A 13,993-nucleotide genomic window follows, 5' to 3' on the forward strand; every position below is an offset into this window, starting at 1 on the left:
AGGTAGATCAGCTGTACTCGGATTTGGAGCTACCCTTCCGTGATGTTCCAGGAGGGGGCATGAGGAATTGAGGAAGAGTTAATACCCTAGCTTTGGAGTTGCTTATCATTTTGTGACTGTTGAAAACAAGGACGACTTCAGTTTGTTCCTGTCTTTATTTAGTGTCTGTTGGCGATGATTAGTATTTCCGCTCTTTCTTTTGGATTTGGTATATGTTAGTGGCGATGTAGTTTCCGCCTTTGTTGATTTAGTTTGTATGAACTAAAGATGACTTAACCATTTATATGAATTGTGTTATTCAGGAAATTGTGAATCAGGTTAAGTTATCATTCGATAACGATAAGTTGATTTTCCGCATTTGAGTTACTTAAAGTGATGTCCCGGAAAAGGAAGGTTTTAAAAGGAAACAATTTTATACATCCCCATTTCAAAAAAAAATTTACCCATTTTTCCGCAATGTTTTTGAGAAGTATTTTCCGGGGCGTTACAAACAAGATGTTAGTTAAGTGATATAAGACTTTACTGGATTTTCAGATATACAAGTGTATGCAACTTTCACCTAATAGAATCATAGATATACGTAGTCTTATCCTTAAATGCTAAGAGATTCTTCTCGAAAATTCAACCTATCTCCAAATCACAAAACAAATAATCTTACTACTACACCTAGATTCAACTTCTTCGCCAAACCAATTCTAATACAATGAATAATAACCATTTGTTGAGAATGCATTATAGCATATTCACCAACCTTAATCAAATAGGCAACAATAAACCTCCTCAATGCCCACCCAAAATACAATTGCATGAAGCCATATTGGAATGATAAATCAACAAGGTGTTAGTTTAGTGATGTAAGACATCACTAGATCTCTGGATATCGTATTAAGCTAAAGGTCAAAAGTTCGACTCATGTGAATGACATTTGTTGAAAGGAATAACATGTATTCCAAAAAAAATTAATTCTTTACATATAAAATAACGAGATACTGATACTATTGTTGAAAGAAGGACCATCCAATATTTGACATTACTGTTAGCCTTCCGTCAAAGCACTGAACACTTCATCTATCAAAATGTTTAATAAGCTCCAAATTAGTGCATCAAACTTCTAGTTAGTTTTTTTGTGTGTAAAACTATTATATTCTTAATTTAAGTTAATTTTTGTTTTCAATTTAGTCCCATAAGTTTATTTTCTTTCATTTTAGTCATAAGAACATGTTTTTCTTCACCACAATTTTGATTCCTAAGTATAATTCATCATTTTAATATCATTAAATTCAGAACGAAAAGGTCTAAAATATTATCCTATCACTTATCCAATATTGTACCATCAAAACATGAGTTTTAACCGGAATAAAAAAGAACTTGTTGGACTTAGTTGAAAACATAAATAACTCGATCAATTTAATAACAAAAATCACTGAAAATGACTTATATGAAGCAAAAAAAACTCATAGGGTTAACTTAAAAACAAAATAATTTAGATAATCAATCTACTTCATCTATTCCTTTGTAACTATTGTCATACTTTTTTTTACACACATCAAGGAAATCATTAGATTGTTTAAACAAAATTATTATTGTTTCTGAATTTATTTTCTCACTTTTATTTCACAATTGTTCATTCTCCACATAATATCTATACTATATATAAAGCCAAAACTTGAAATAACTTTACTCATGGTGTAATTTTCATTTCCTATATTGCCCTTAACATTATTTAATTTTTACAAAAAAACTAAAAAATCCTAAGCAACTACCACCAATACATTAATTAACCACATATCTCACCTTAAATTAAACATTATCATAAACACACAAAAATATAATATAAAATTGAATATGTAGTATCATACAATATTCGCCGGCAGGCACGAAGTGCCTATACACCCTAGTAATAATAATGACAAAAGTATAATTGATAAAAATTATTTAATAATATGTTGAACTTTAAAAACAACTAGAACACATTTTTAATGAAAAAATGATCCTTTTATAAGAACACAAAGGACATGTTTCTCCTATTTCATTATTTATTTCTTTACATGGTGGTGTTGTGTTTATAATAAAAATGCACCCATTGATTTACAATATAAGAGTTTTATACATTGTTAATCTATTATTTATCATTCATTTTTAACAAATATTTATTCTTCAAAAAAAATTAATATAAATTAATAATAGATGATATATCAATAATATATAAATTTTTACACTGATAGTACATGAATATTATACTCTTGCAAAATTAATTTGAAATAATAAAAACATTTTTTACGTGAAAAGGAAAACAATTTTTGAAAGTAGAAAAAAGAAGACATTAAAAACCCTTCTTTTTTCTTCACTTTCAATGACAACAAATAAAAACCCTTTTTCTGAATCCCCATTCTACACTCTTGTTCTTATTTCTATAATCCAATTATACAACACTATTCTCAATTCCTTCACACAATTCATCTCTCCAATTTCTCGCCATTCGGTACGATATTTTGCTCCTTCTTCACTCTTTTATTATTCTTTTTCACCAATGCATCAAAATTTTCGTTACATTTTTGCCTATTTTAATTTTCAAATCATAATTGAGTTTCTTAATGCTACTCTCTATGATCTTTATGAGCTTTCATTCAGTTTTAGGTCACAATTTTTAAACTGTTCTGTGACCTCATTGGATCATTTTATGTATCTTTAGTTTTAGGTCACAATTAGGATCATAACTATATGGGTAGTAATTGTGGAATATGGTAAAAAGATAAGATTTTTCTTTTTGGGGTTGTTAGATTTTACCAAATTCTGCATTCAAATCAAAATTGAGCTGTTTAATGCTATACCTTGAATTGTTCTTTTGTTTAAGGTCACAGTTAGGTCTATAACAACATGGGAAGTAGAGGTAGGATACCTTTTCCGCCTCAACATTTGAGGCGCCCTCTTCCTTCAGGATCGGCTTCCATGTTGCATCCTGAAATGCACCCTCTGCCTGGTCCATACTCGCCATTCGATATGTTGCCACCCCCTCAAGTTATGGAGCAGAAGCTTGCTTCTCAGCATCTTGAGATTCAGAGGCTGGCCACAGAGAACCACAGGCTTGCTGCTACCCATGGAACCTTGCGGCAGGAGCTCGCCGCAGCGCAGCAGGAGCTGCAGATGCTAGACATGCAGATCGGGTCGACGAGGGCTGAGGGGGAGCAGCAGCTGCGGGATGTCGCGGATAATATTGCAAGAATGGAGGCTGAGCTGAAGGCTGCGGAGCCGGTTAAGATTGAGTTGCAGAAAGCACATGCCGAGGCTCAGAAATTGGTTGTGTCTAGGGAAGAGCTTTTCTCTAAGGCTCAGCAGTTGAGTCAGGAACTTCAAAGGACCTTTGCAGAAGTACAGCAGATCCCGGCTCTTGTGTCAGAACTTGAGCGTCTCAGACAGGAATATCAACATTCCAGGTAATCTTGTCCTTGGTTTATGTCTGCTGGGATAAGCATGATTATCACTTATTATTGCTCTAGTTGTTTGCAATTTCAAGAAATGTTCATTTCTCACGATCGTGACGTATGGACTTATAGATGTTTATGATAGGACTAAGAAGTACCCCTTTAGGTCAAGAGTTTCTTCTTATTTGTAGTACATGATTGGAATAATACGTTTTCTTGTTGCTTTACTGATCCTATTCATTTATTAATTTCCAACTCATAAACAGGAAATGGGAGGATGGTATTTTTTAACTTTTTAATAATAGTCAGTGTTATTTGTTACCTGTAAAACTTTGGAAGATTTTCTATCTTTCGAGTAGGAGAAAAGAGTCACTTGGTTGGCTGGGAGGTGTTTTGATTTTTTTTACAAACCTTATAATACTCACAAGTGCACAAACGATACATTAGTATTATCGAGAAGTCATGAGATTAGTCCCCCGTAGGATTAGAGTTAATATCTGTTATTGAATTTCCTGATTTAGTTATACATATGTAAGGTTTAATATACATAAATGAATTCCAAAGCTAGTAAACGAATTGGGTTTTAGTAGATGGCCAAGATTTAGAATCCACCATGATTGATTTAAACATTAACTATGTCAAGTTATACTTTTATTTATCTCCTGAAAATCTATCAGCAAAATATTGAATCATAGATGATCTATTAACTCAGCCCTAAAGTAAATTGAATTTTCCCTCTTAATTGTCCTCTCAAATCATTAACTATATCCCTAATTGCAAATCATAATCAATATATTAAAGGACATTACCTTGCGACCTCCGATTATTAACTAATTTGCTCATGGGTTAATGCCTCTAATTCTACTTTTAAAATCCCTTTCAACCATCTGCCCGACCTCCTATTAAATCGGCTGCTTAAGGCTTTTGTGCTCTAGGTAATCAATTGCGAATAGCGGCCGACCCAAAAACACTATAGCGAAATAGCAGGTGGTGGGATGGCTGCTACAACTAAGGGCAAAAAATGTAAGTAATTTATACCCTACATACATAAATACACAAAATTCTGAAATACACCAAATTATATGTTATTCCCTACACATATAAATACTAAAAGTTTAAGTAATTTATACTCTTTAAGTTTTGACAACTTGTGTTTGTCACTACTAGGAGTGGGTGTGATAGTGGGAGGTTGAGATGATGTCATGGTTGTGCAAGAAGTGGGAAGGGAAGAAGCTTTGCCTTAGAAGTGTGTATGTGGGAGGTTGAATGAGAGTGAGTAGCCAAAAATTGGAGAACATATTCAATGCTGCAGAAAGAGGGAAAGAAGGGGAAGAAGGTTTCACTGCTGCAAAACATGTTCAAGGGAAGGGCTGTTTTATTCTAGTGCTGCAGTGCTGCTCACGTGTTTTACAGAAGAGGGAAGAAGAGGGGGGATCACATCTTCCGTCTCAAAAAGTGTGTCTGATTAACATGTGACAACACTATTGAAATAATTAACATGTGACAACACTATTGAAATGATTTATATCAATAATGGTTACCATTTTAGGAATTTTTTGAATAACTAAGCTATTATAAGGAGAATCAATGTGAGCCTAAATTGGAGGGATCTTGGTGATTTGGTTTCTGAAAATGTTACTTCGGCCTGTAAAGGTTTATTACATATTTGTGTGGGGTAAAACCATTTTTATTTTTAGACTCGTGGGTTTTACAGAGCAAGTATGGTCTGGACTAGAGGTGGATAGGAGAATTTAGTTTTGTGATTTTGCTGGAGTTGATTCTAAGATGAATATGAAATGCCATAAATAACTATTATCCCACAATAACAGCAACGGCAGTAAGGATAACAACGCACCACGAAAATACAAGCATTTCACTTGAACAAAAACACCACAAGGCTGAAAAAGCAGCACACAGCCATAATGTTTTCTTCCTCCCTTTTTTCCTTGATATATTGCTTTTTCGTTGGTTTTAAAGTTTCAACCCATCCCATAATATCCTACTCACCCAATGAAATTTCATTCTACTTATTTCTACCCTTGATTCACCCAAAAGAACTCGAGTGTTCCCTTAACTTCTCTTTTGTTTACTGTCAAACATCATGCTTGTTGAGTAAATAGAGAAGACAGGCATATGATGATTCACTTGTGTGAGTTACACCATGGATAATTGAATATATATATTAATCTAGTACCATGTGGTCAATAAATCTAGACACTAGATCTAGCAGTTCATTTCAATTACAAGGCAATACAGTAACTGAAAATCCAACCCTCCTAATCTGGAGTGTATAGGTCAGATGTACCAATCAAAGTTTTTACAAAGATAATTTATCCAAGGACATCTCAAGGACTTGGTGAAAACACCATCCATTTAATCATTTGAAAACATCTCAAATTTTCAATGTGTTTGGTACTCTCATGGAACACTAGATTCTAGGCAATATGCAATGTAGCTTGATTATTACAAACAAATGTCATTTGTATATCCACCCCAAGTTGGAGCTCTTTGTCCAGTTGACATTTGAAGATCCAAATCTAGGTGTGACCCGTATCTTATTTGATGACTCATTTTCCTTGGGCCCCTTTAATATACTTAAGGATGCAGATTACATATCACCACATCCCAATGATCTTGACATGGGGAATTTAAGAAATGACTGACCAAAACTCACTGCAAATGAGATGTCTTGAGTTCTGACCTATCTTCTCTATATTCATATATCTGAAAGTGGCTCTCTGTAATATGGTAGGAGTTTGATATTTGGATACATAAGAATGCCAGTAGACTTAGCATTCAAATAAACCTGTTTCCTCAAGAATGTCCATGTGATACTTCATCTGTGAAATCACTATGTCATCCTTGGATTGTGCTAACTTAGTGTTAGTCTACAGTGTTGAATTTTCCTGATAATCTGTTTTTCTGACTTCTAATTATGCAGGGCCACTTTTGAGTATGAAAAAAAAATATACAGTGACCACCTTGAGTCACTTCAGGTGATGGAAAAGAACTATGCTTCTATGTCTAGAGAACTGGAAAAACTCCGAGCAGAACTTACAAAAACTGCTAATGTTGATCAAAGAAGTAGTATGCTTCTCCTCATGTCACCTATTTTCTTTGCCGTAGTCTTTTTCTAAAGTTTCTTTATGGATTGATCATGGTATCCACTAAAATGCAGATGGGCCTTATGGTGGCATCCCTGGAACTAATGAGAATGAGGCCTCTGGTCTTCCTCTGGGACAAAATGCTTATGATCAGGGTTATGCTGTTGCCCAGGTGTGTGCACCGTGTGTTATCTTCTAAATTTCTTGTGGGGTGCACCATTATAGTCTAATGTCTAATGTTAATCCCTATGATTACCCAATTTGATATGATTTTTTTACAAAACTGAATGCTTAGCATTTGTCTCCTCTAGTCCGGAGAATACCCGGATAGAACATACTTCGATCTGATTTCAGTGAGATATTGTTGCTCATTAGTCTGAAATACTCAGCATTCCATTACTGAGTTTTAATATAACAGAAATGTTAGTTTGAGAAATAATATAGAAGTGTCATGTTCGTGGGTATGTCTGTCACGTTTCATATATAAAAATAATCCTCCTTGCTCCCTCCTTTATTTTGTTTTGCAGGGACGTGGACCCATCCCCACAGCTGGTGGTGGCAGTGCTACTAAAACCGCTGCTGGAATTTCACCTGTCCCAGCTTCTGCAAGCACCGGTTATAATGCTCCGAGAGGGCCTGTTTATGATGCATCTGCAGGGTTTGCTTACAATGCACAGAGGTTGACCAGTTACGATGCAGTTATAGGATCTGCTTACGATGCACAGAGAGCAGCAATTTTTGATGCTCACAGAACAACCGGTTATGATCTGCCGAAAAGTCAAGCTGGTTATGAAGCCCAGAGAGGAGGTCAAGGTTATGATGCTTCAAGAGCAGCTAGCTATGATGCACAGGCAAGAGGTGCTGCTGGTCCCTATGGCCATGCTCCGCCAGTGAACAATACGGCTTATGGGTCTACAACACCACCGGCTCGTGGTGTCGGAGGTGGATATGAAGTTCCACCCCAAGGGACAAACCCTCTCAGGAGATGACCTAGAGATCCCATAATATATTTAATGTCATTTAAAGCTGAATGGTTAGATTTTCAACATGAAAATCCATTCTTCTCATTGATCAGATTTTTCTTTGTAATGTGCATGGTAGGACTAGAGATCAGATTAAGGAATATAAGCTGATCATGTTATAAGATGCATTAGAATGTTCTCTTGCCTTGTTATATATGTTTCATAAAGATGGATGATGCACTTTATGCTCTTAATGTGGCAAAAGTAGAAGGAAAGAAAGAGTTGAAAACTATGTGCTTTTTCATAGTTGTTTGGTATGAAGGAAAGCAGAAGAAAAATGTATATTTGGTGAGATGACATAAATAAAGATGAAGTTTGAGTGAAGTTGTAAAATCACTTTCTCATTTTATTTCCAAGAGTGAGAAGAAAACTTTTGCTGTTGGGCCATGCTAGTTTTCTTTAGTGTCTTTGCTCTATTTTATTCTAAACAAGAGAAACATCATTTTCTGAACAGAATAACGTATCTCCTCATATCAGGAGATAACTTATCTCCTCAGCCAGTAAAAATGTGACATATGTGCTATATTTTTATTTTTAAAAATATTTTTATAGAAAATGATGAAACACGACACATGTCATGATTTCACTAGCAGGAGGAGATAACTCCTTATACTAGGAGATACTTCATTTCCTTTTCTGAAATAAAGTAAAAATATTCTTATTTTCATAACTCTTAAAACATCTAAATTTTTATTTATAAATATTGTTAATATAGTGAGATCTGATACACTTAAGTTTCTCAATGAAATCATTTTTTTGTTTGAGTTTAAAATATGTGTACTGTTAGTATAAAGTTTTTTACTCTATTTCATATTACTTTTATTTGTTTGAGAGTCAATAGTGATTAATATATGAAAGATAAATGATTTGTTAATAATATAAAAATAATTACGTTGTGTATAAATATTAAATCATTTTTGTTTGTGGATAGCACTAGTTAAAAAAGCACAATCACGTGCATATATAAATTCAGCTTCAATTATTTTGGCATTCATGTAATTTCAACAATTCAAAATTTTCGTTTTCGCGGCAAAACTCAAGTGCCATTGAAGAAGAAGAGACTCATCAATCTCACGCGCTCTCTCATTAGGGTTTCAATTCGGATGTTTGGTACCTAAGAATTTTCACTATTTACCATAAAATTGATTTTAATTTTACAATTCCTTCGTTCTAGGGTTTCATTCAATACAATTTATGCCAATGTTAACTTCGATTTCCTTGGAAATTTTCGAATTGGTCTTTTGTATTGACCTAGCATGGTAATTCCGTGATGTTGTGAATGTGCAGCTTGTCCAATGGAAGATATGGAAAGTGTGGTGGCAACAGTGAGTGGCTACCATGGATCGGAGCGACGCAATCTCATCAAGATGATTTCGCATGCTGGTGCCAATTATGTTGGGAGGATGATGCCAAATTCAATCACTCACGTGGTCAGTTTTTTTTGTGAGTTTGTGGCAATGCTTTATTTGAGTTGATTGTTACAAATGTATGTGTTTAAGGGCCTGTTTGTTTAGAGTGACTCTACAAATGTGATTTGGACAAAAAAATGTTCTTTTTGAAAAGTTAAAATGTTCTTAATAAAGCTGAATTTCAGATTTCTTGAGTTTTTGCTTTTTTACTTGGGTTTTTTATTTGTAAGCTTGGATCAGTGGTGGATTTGTGTTGAGTGTTCAAAATGTGTGTGCTACGATGAAAGAAAAAATCAAGGGCCTTTATTTAGGGTTTTAATGATTTTTGATTAAAAATTGACTTACGGTATTTTCATGTTTGTTTTGTTGGACTTTTACTTAAAAGCAGAAGTTGAAAAAGGCTGAAATTCAGCTTTTATGAGAAACTATATTTCTCAGCTTCTCAACTAATCACTTTGTTAGATTATCTTCAGATTAATTGTTTTAAGCCTAAAGGAATGGGTCTAAATGTTAAGGTGGGTTTAAACTGAAGAGGTGAGGTAAAGAATTAATAAACAACTGGTTAGCTGAACTAGTGGGGCTGAAAGAAGCTTTCACTCTGTTTAATGGTTATTTCTTTTGAATTATCAGGTTTGTTGGAAATTTGAAGGAAAAAAATTTGATATTGCCCAAAAGTTCAACATAATTGTAGTCAACCACCGATGGATTGAAGACTGTATAAAGGAAGGAAGGCGTGTACCAGAAGATTCTTATGTCTGGCAAAGGTGAATTTGATATTTTCCCCTTTTACTGTTGAATCATACTTGAGTGCTTGTATTTTATTAAATTATGGCTTTTTGATAGAAAAATAAAACATGATGATGAGATACCTTTTCTCTGCACCCAATATCATGCTTCAAGAATTAAAATGGCTGTTGAAATTGCCTAAACTGATCAATTTAATATGGATATGTTTGGCTTGAACTGTGTCATTGTTTAAATCACCATTTTACTAGTTTTTGTTTTAGGTGTAAAACCATTCATAGATAGGATCCAATCTATTAGCTTGATCTTTTAGAAGAGCTGGTCCTTGATGCATGGTATTAGAGCAACAATGTCTGTGGAAGTCAGTCCTTGACAGTTTTGTTGTTCTATATTCTGAATATTTTTATTGTATGATGAGCTTCTTTTTTATGGAATGTGGAGTTTGCTGATGTTCATTCTAGTTTCTCATGTTTGGCACCATTCATTTTATTAACGAGTAAGATGATTATTTTGTTTGAAATGTTTGGATTCACTTACTTGGTTATGTAGGAATTCATTTTACTGTTACTTGCCATACCAAATAATCTGGCGTGCAGTAAAATTTGGAGAACACTTGATCTGAAGTTCACTTTTTTATTTTTATTTTTTAGTGGTCATGAAGTAGGGCCACTTTTACTGAAAGTTCCTCCACCCACTGTTCAAGCAAATAACTTGAGAAAGAAGAAAGTGATTAATGACAGATCATGTGATACTGGCTCTGAAAAGCAGACAACTGAGTTAAGTTCTGGAGCATCTGGAAATTCTGTTTGGGAAGATTTTCTAATGAACAAGGTAATAATAGGCTCTCTGCCCCTCTCTTATCCTCTTGTTTCCTTTCAAATTTGTGATGTACATTCTAAGTATTTCCTAGTTTGTTCTGAATCATAAATATGTTGCTTCATTTTGTAAATGAGGTGCAACTTTCATATCCTGATATGTTGTTTCATCTTCCATGAAACTCAAGTTACCTGTTGATGCTAAACCATCTACCGAAAATCTGAAATCAGTTGTTAACTTCTTATTTATATGCAAGTTAGGCTGTTGTTGCTTAACCATCAACTGATATTAGTATCTAACTTGTTGTTTACAACATATGTTTTCCTTGTAAATTTTATGTATTTCTTTTGGTAGTCAGCTAAGCAATAATATTTTCTGGTAACTTGTTGCCGATATCTCTTATCTGTTTCACAAACTTGAAGAACTGTCTATTTTCTGTTCATGATTGCTTTCATCACAAATATTTTGCATTGTAGCCCCCCTTAATGTGCTCGATGAAATCGAAAGATGTATCATTTGCTTGATATGTTGTTCATGGGCATTAGAAATTACTTTAAGCAGCTAATGCAACATACCTAATGTTAGAATTAGCACATGTTCGATATGTTACATATGTAAAGTAGCTCACTAATATAGCTGATTACTTGACATTGCAATCAGCTCCATCTAATTAAACATTGGAAATTGAATCTAGAAATAGTTTATCCTTGATTTATTTTGTAAATATAATATGTATATATTGTTTTGTGTATAAATACAACCAAAGTAACAATCACTCCTGCAATTTCCTTGTATCACCTAATTTTATGCTTCATATGAAGTAGCTGATAATCTGAAAGAGCTCTTATCACTTTCTATTATTCTCAATGCAAGTGTGATTTAACATACTTGCATGTGCTACACTCTTGAATATAGCATTATGGTTAAATGCATTGCATGTGCGTTTAGGTCAAATATAAAAATGAAGGGAAAATTGTTTAAACATCCATATAGGGGTGTTAAAATCCTTCTAATGCACCATCTTATATTTGTAAACCAAGTAAAAGAAAAATGGTTTAATTTCGGTTCTTTTGGAATTATTTCTAATATTATTTTTTCCTGATTTCTCCATTATGAAGCATGAGGAGTCAAGTTCTAATTCTTCTAGACGATCACGAAAACAAAAAAGAAATATCTGCAATGATCATGGAGTTAGTAATGTGGCTGGACCTTCTCGTAAAGGAAGAAGGACTGCAAGAAATATTGTAGATGAAGCGGCCTTGGATACTGTCATTTTAGATTTAACCCGGGAGGAGGACCACCTTAGCAGAGTGAATAGACTACAAACTGATGCTGCAGCTACCTCTAGCCCTTCTGTTGGTGTCAATAACGAAAAAAATCCTGAAAATAGAGAAGGTGCAGAGGCTGGATTGCATAATCAAAGTGGAACTGTGAATATAGCTTCAAATGGCATTGAACAGATAAAAGATTCAAATAATGTATCTACCAATAGGAATTCAATTTTGTTTGAAGAGGATCCTTTACCTATAGGGCAAACGTCAGTATGTTCTGGTGCTGAGAGTATCCCAGATGGTGATCAGATTGATAATGTTGGACCATTGCCTACTTCAAAAGAGTTGTCATGTGTTATATGTTTCGAAGAGTACAGCTCAACAAGGGGGATCTTGCCGTGTGGACATAGGTATTGTTATCAATGCATTCAGAGTTGGGTCGATCGTAGGGTATGCCTTTTTTTTTTCTTTTCTTGTTTATTTCATTCTTATCAATAAAATCTTATTCATTGATTAGTATAAGATTCTCTTGCATGCCATTTTCATAAAATTGGTTGTACATAAAATATCACTCTTGTGCTTATCTCTGCGTAATGAGAAATGCCTTTTGTTTAATTTCTGCATGCAACAATAGGGTTTCCATGGTGAATGTTGAATGGATAATGTAGCACTTGGTTGTCCTACAGCTTTACTCTAATGCCAACTGAATGTATATTTTATTCTCATTATTGTTAATCAATATTTATAGACTTCAATGGGAAAAAGTTCAACCTGCCCTTTGTGCAAGGCAAGTTTTGTAATGTTCAAGAAAGTTGAGCATGCAGTCACTGCTGATCAAAAAGTATATTCCCAGACAATCCCATCTGGCGATTCAACCTCAGATATTTTCATAAACACAGTTCAAGAATTTCCCCATTATGGTTCTGAGGTATGCTTATCCATTTAACTATTCATCATTGTGTATGTATTGTGTTATTTTCCTTTCTTTTTTCCATATTAATTGATATAAGATAGTAGCATCTTGCTTGGGACTGGAGTAGCTTAAGGAGGGAATTTGTGCTTGAAACAATGAAAGAGATCATAAAAGAAAAGAAAATATGAAAAAGAGGAAAGAAGTATCTAGAGAAGAAAATGTAGAAGATCTCCATGCTACCCTTCATAGTCTCGTTTGGAGATTCTCTCCATTATTTAACAACTCTCGTCTGCGGCAGCCCAAAATTGAGTGTTCACAAAACACACAAATAAGAATCCAGAAAAAAATATACGAACATTGTCGTTCACTTTTATTATTTTGCGAATAACTATTCTTGTGATAATTTCCCTTAAATATTTGCATCCTTCTACATTGCACTTCTCTACCATGAGAAAGAAGTAGAGAGATTATCTGTTGGTCAATTTTGAGTTTATTACTTGTAAAGTATATTTGGGCAACATTTGGGATAACAACTCAGTTTACCTTCACCTTTCTACCCTACCTTAAACACACCATGCCACCCTCTTGTCTTGTCAAATATCCACTAGACTACCACTTCCACAACCCCTCCAAAAATAAAACATTGCTTCTTGAAATCTTACAAGAATAGAAAACTACATAAATTTGCAAATAACTTTTGGCATGTTGCAGTGATAGGGCAATTTTGAATTGTTTGCGCATCAGATTTTCTTTAACCATATACTTTTGCTAACATGTTATAGTGATTCATCATCTACATTTTTAGCTTGGATGTTTATCATATGTTAATGTGATTTGTCTTATGCTTTTGCAGTCAAGTGCTTGTGTAGTTTGTCGTGGTAGGGAACCTGAGGATCTGCTCCAGAGTTGCGATGTTTGCCAACACCGAAGAATCCATTTGTATTGCCTGGACCCTCCTTTACTGCCATGGACATGCAGTCACTGCAAGGATCTTAGGAGGCTTTACCATCATCACTCGTATTAGCGGGGGTATAGAGGACGAGCCTTGGTAAACAGTAAGGTTGTTTGCCTTGTGACCTGAAGGTCCTGAATTCAAATCCTGAAAACAACCATTTCGCTTGCAAGGATAATGCCCTCGTGCACTAGGCCACATACTCTTATTAGTAGGTATCTTTCAATCCATAGCAACCCGTGGAACCTCTAAATTTGTTTGATGTTATGTTTTTCATGGAACATCAGGTGATGAAATACATTGTAATTGGATAAAGCTTGTGCACATGGTGTAGTTTTAA

General features: G+C 34.4%; 2 protein-coding genes across 5 annotated transcripts; both read left to right on the forward strand.

Moving 5' to 3' along the window:
- LOC109353531 (protein FLX-like 2) lies at positions 2,335 to 7,892 on the forward strand. 3 transcript variants are annotated; one of them, XM_019595848.1, is made up of 5 exons: positions 2,335 to 2,482; positions 2,862 to 3,434; positions 6,364 to 6,506; positions 6,601 to 6,698; positions 7,054 to 7,892. In XM_019595848.1, the coding sequence occupies exons 2-5, from the start codon at positions 2,878 to 2,880 to the stop codon at positions 7,513 to 7,515; spliced, it is 1,260 nt and encodes a 419-aa protein (XP_019451393.1). In that variant the 5' UTR covers positions 2,335 to 2,482; positions 2,862 to 2,877; the 3' UTR covers positions 7,516 to 7,892. The 3 variants fall into 3 exon arrangements, with proteins under 3 accessions (XP_019451393.1, XP_019451391.1, XP_019451390.1); XM_019595846.1 differs by having other exon boundaries at positions 2,336 to 2,482; positions 2,855 to 3,434; positions 6,364 to 6,509; XM_019595845.1 differs by having other exon boundaries at positions 2,336 to 2,482; positions 6,364 to 6,509.
- Positions 8,513 to 13,993, forward strand: LOC109353612. Of its 2 annotated transcripts, none has more exons than XM_019595944.1 (7): positions 8,513 to 8,658; positions 8,836 to 8,978; positions 9,588 to 9,721; positions 10,352 to 10,532; positions 11,636 to 12,238; positions 12,537 to 12,716; positions 13,555 to 13,993. In XM_019595944.1, the coding sequence occupies exons 1-7, from the start codon at positions 8,652 to 8,654 to the stop codon at positions 13,723 to 13,725; spliced, it is 1,419 nt and encodes a 472-aa protein (XP_019451489.1). In that variant the 5' UTR covers positions 8,513 to 8,651; the 3' UTR covers positions 13,726 to 13,993. The 2 variants fall into 2 exon arrangements, with proteins under 2 accessions (XP_019451489.1, XP_019451490.1); XM_019595945.1 differs by having other exon boundaries at positions 8,851 to 8,978.

Source organism: Lupinus angustifolius, chromosome LG08 (genome assembly GCF_001865875.1).
Source record: "Lupinus angustifolius cultivar Tanjil chromosome LG08, LupAngTanjil_v1.0, whole genome shotgun sequence".
In the NCBI taxonomy this organism is placed as follows: Eukaryota; Viridiplantae; Streptophyta; class Magnoliopsida; order Fabales; family Fabaceae; genus Lupinus; species Lupinus angustifolius.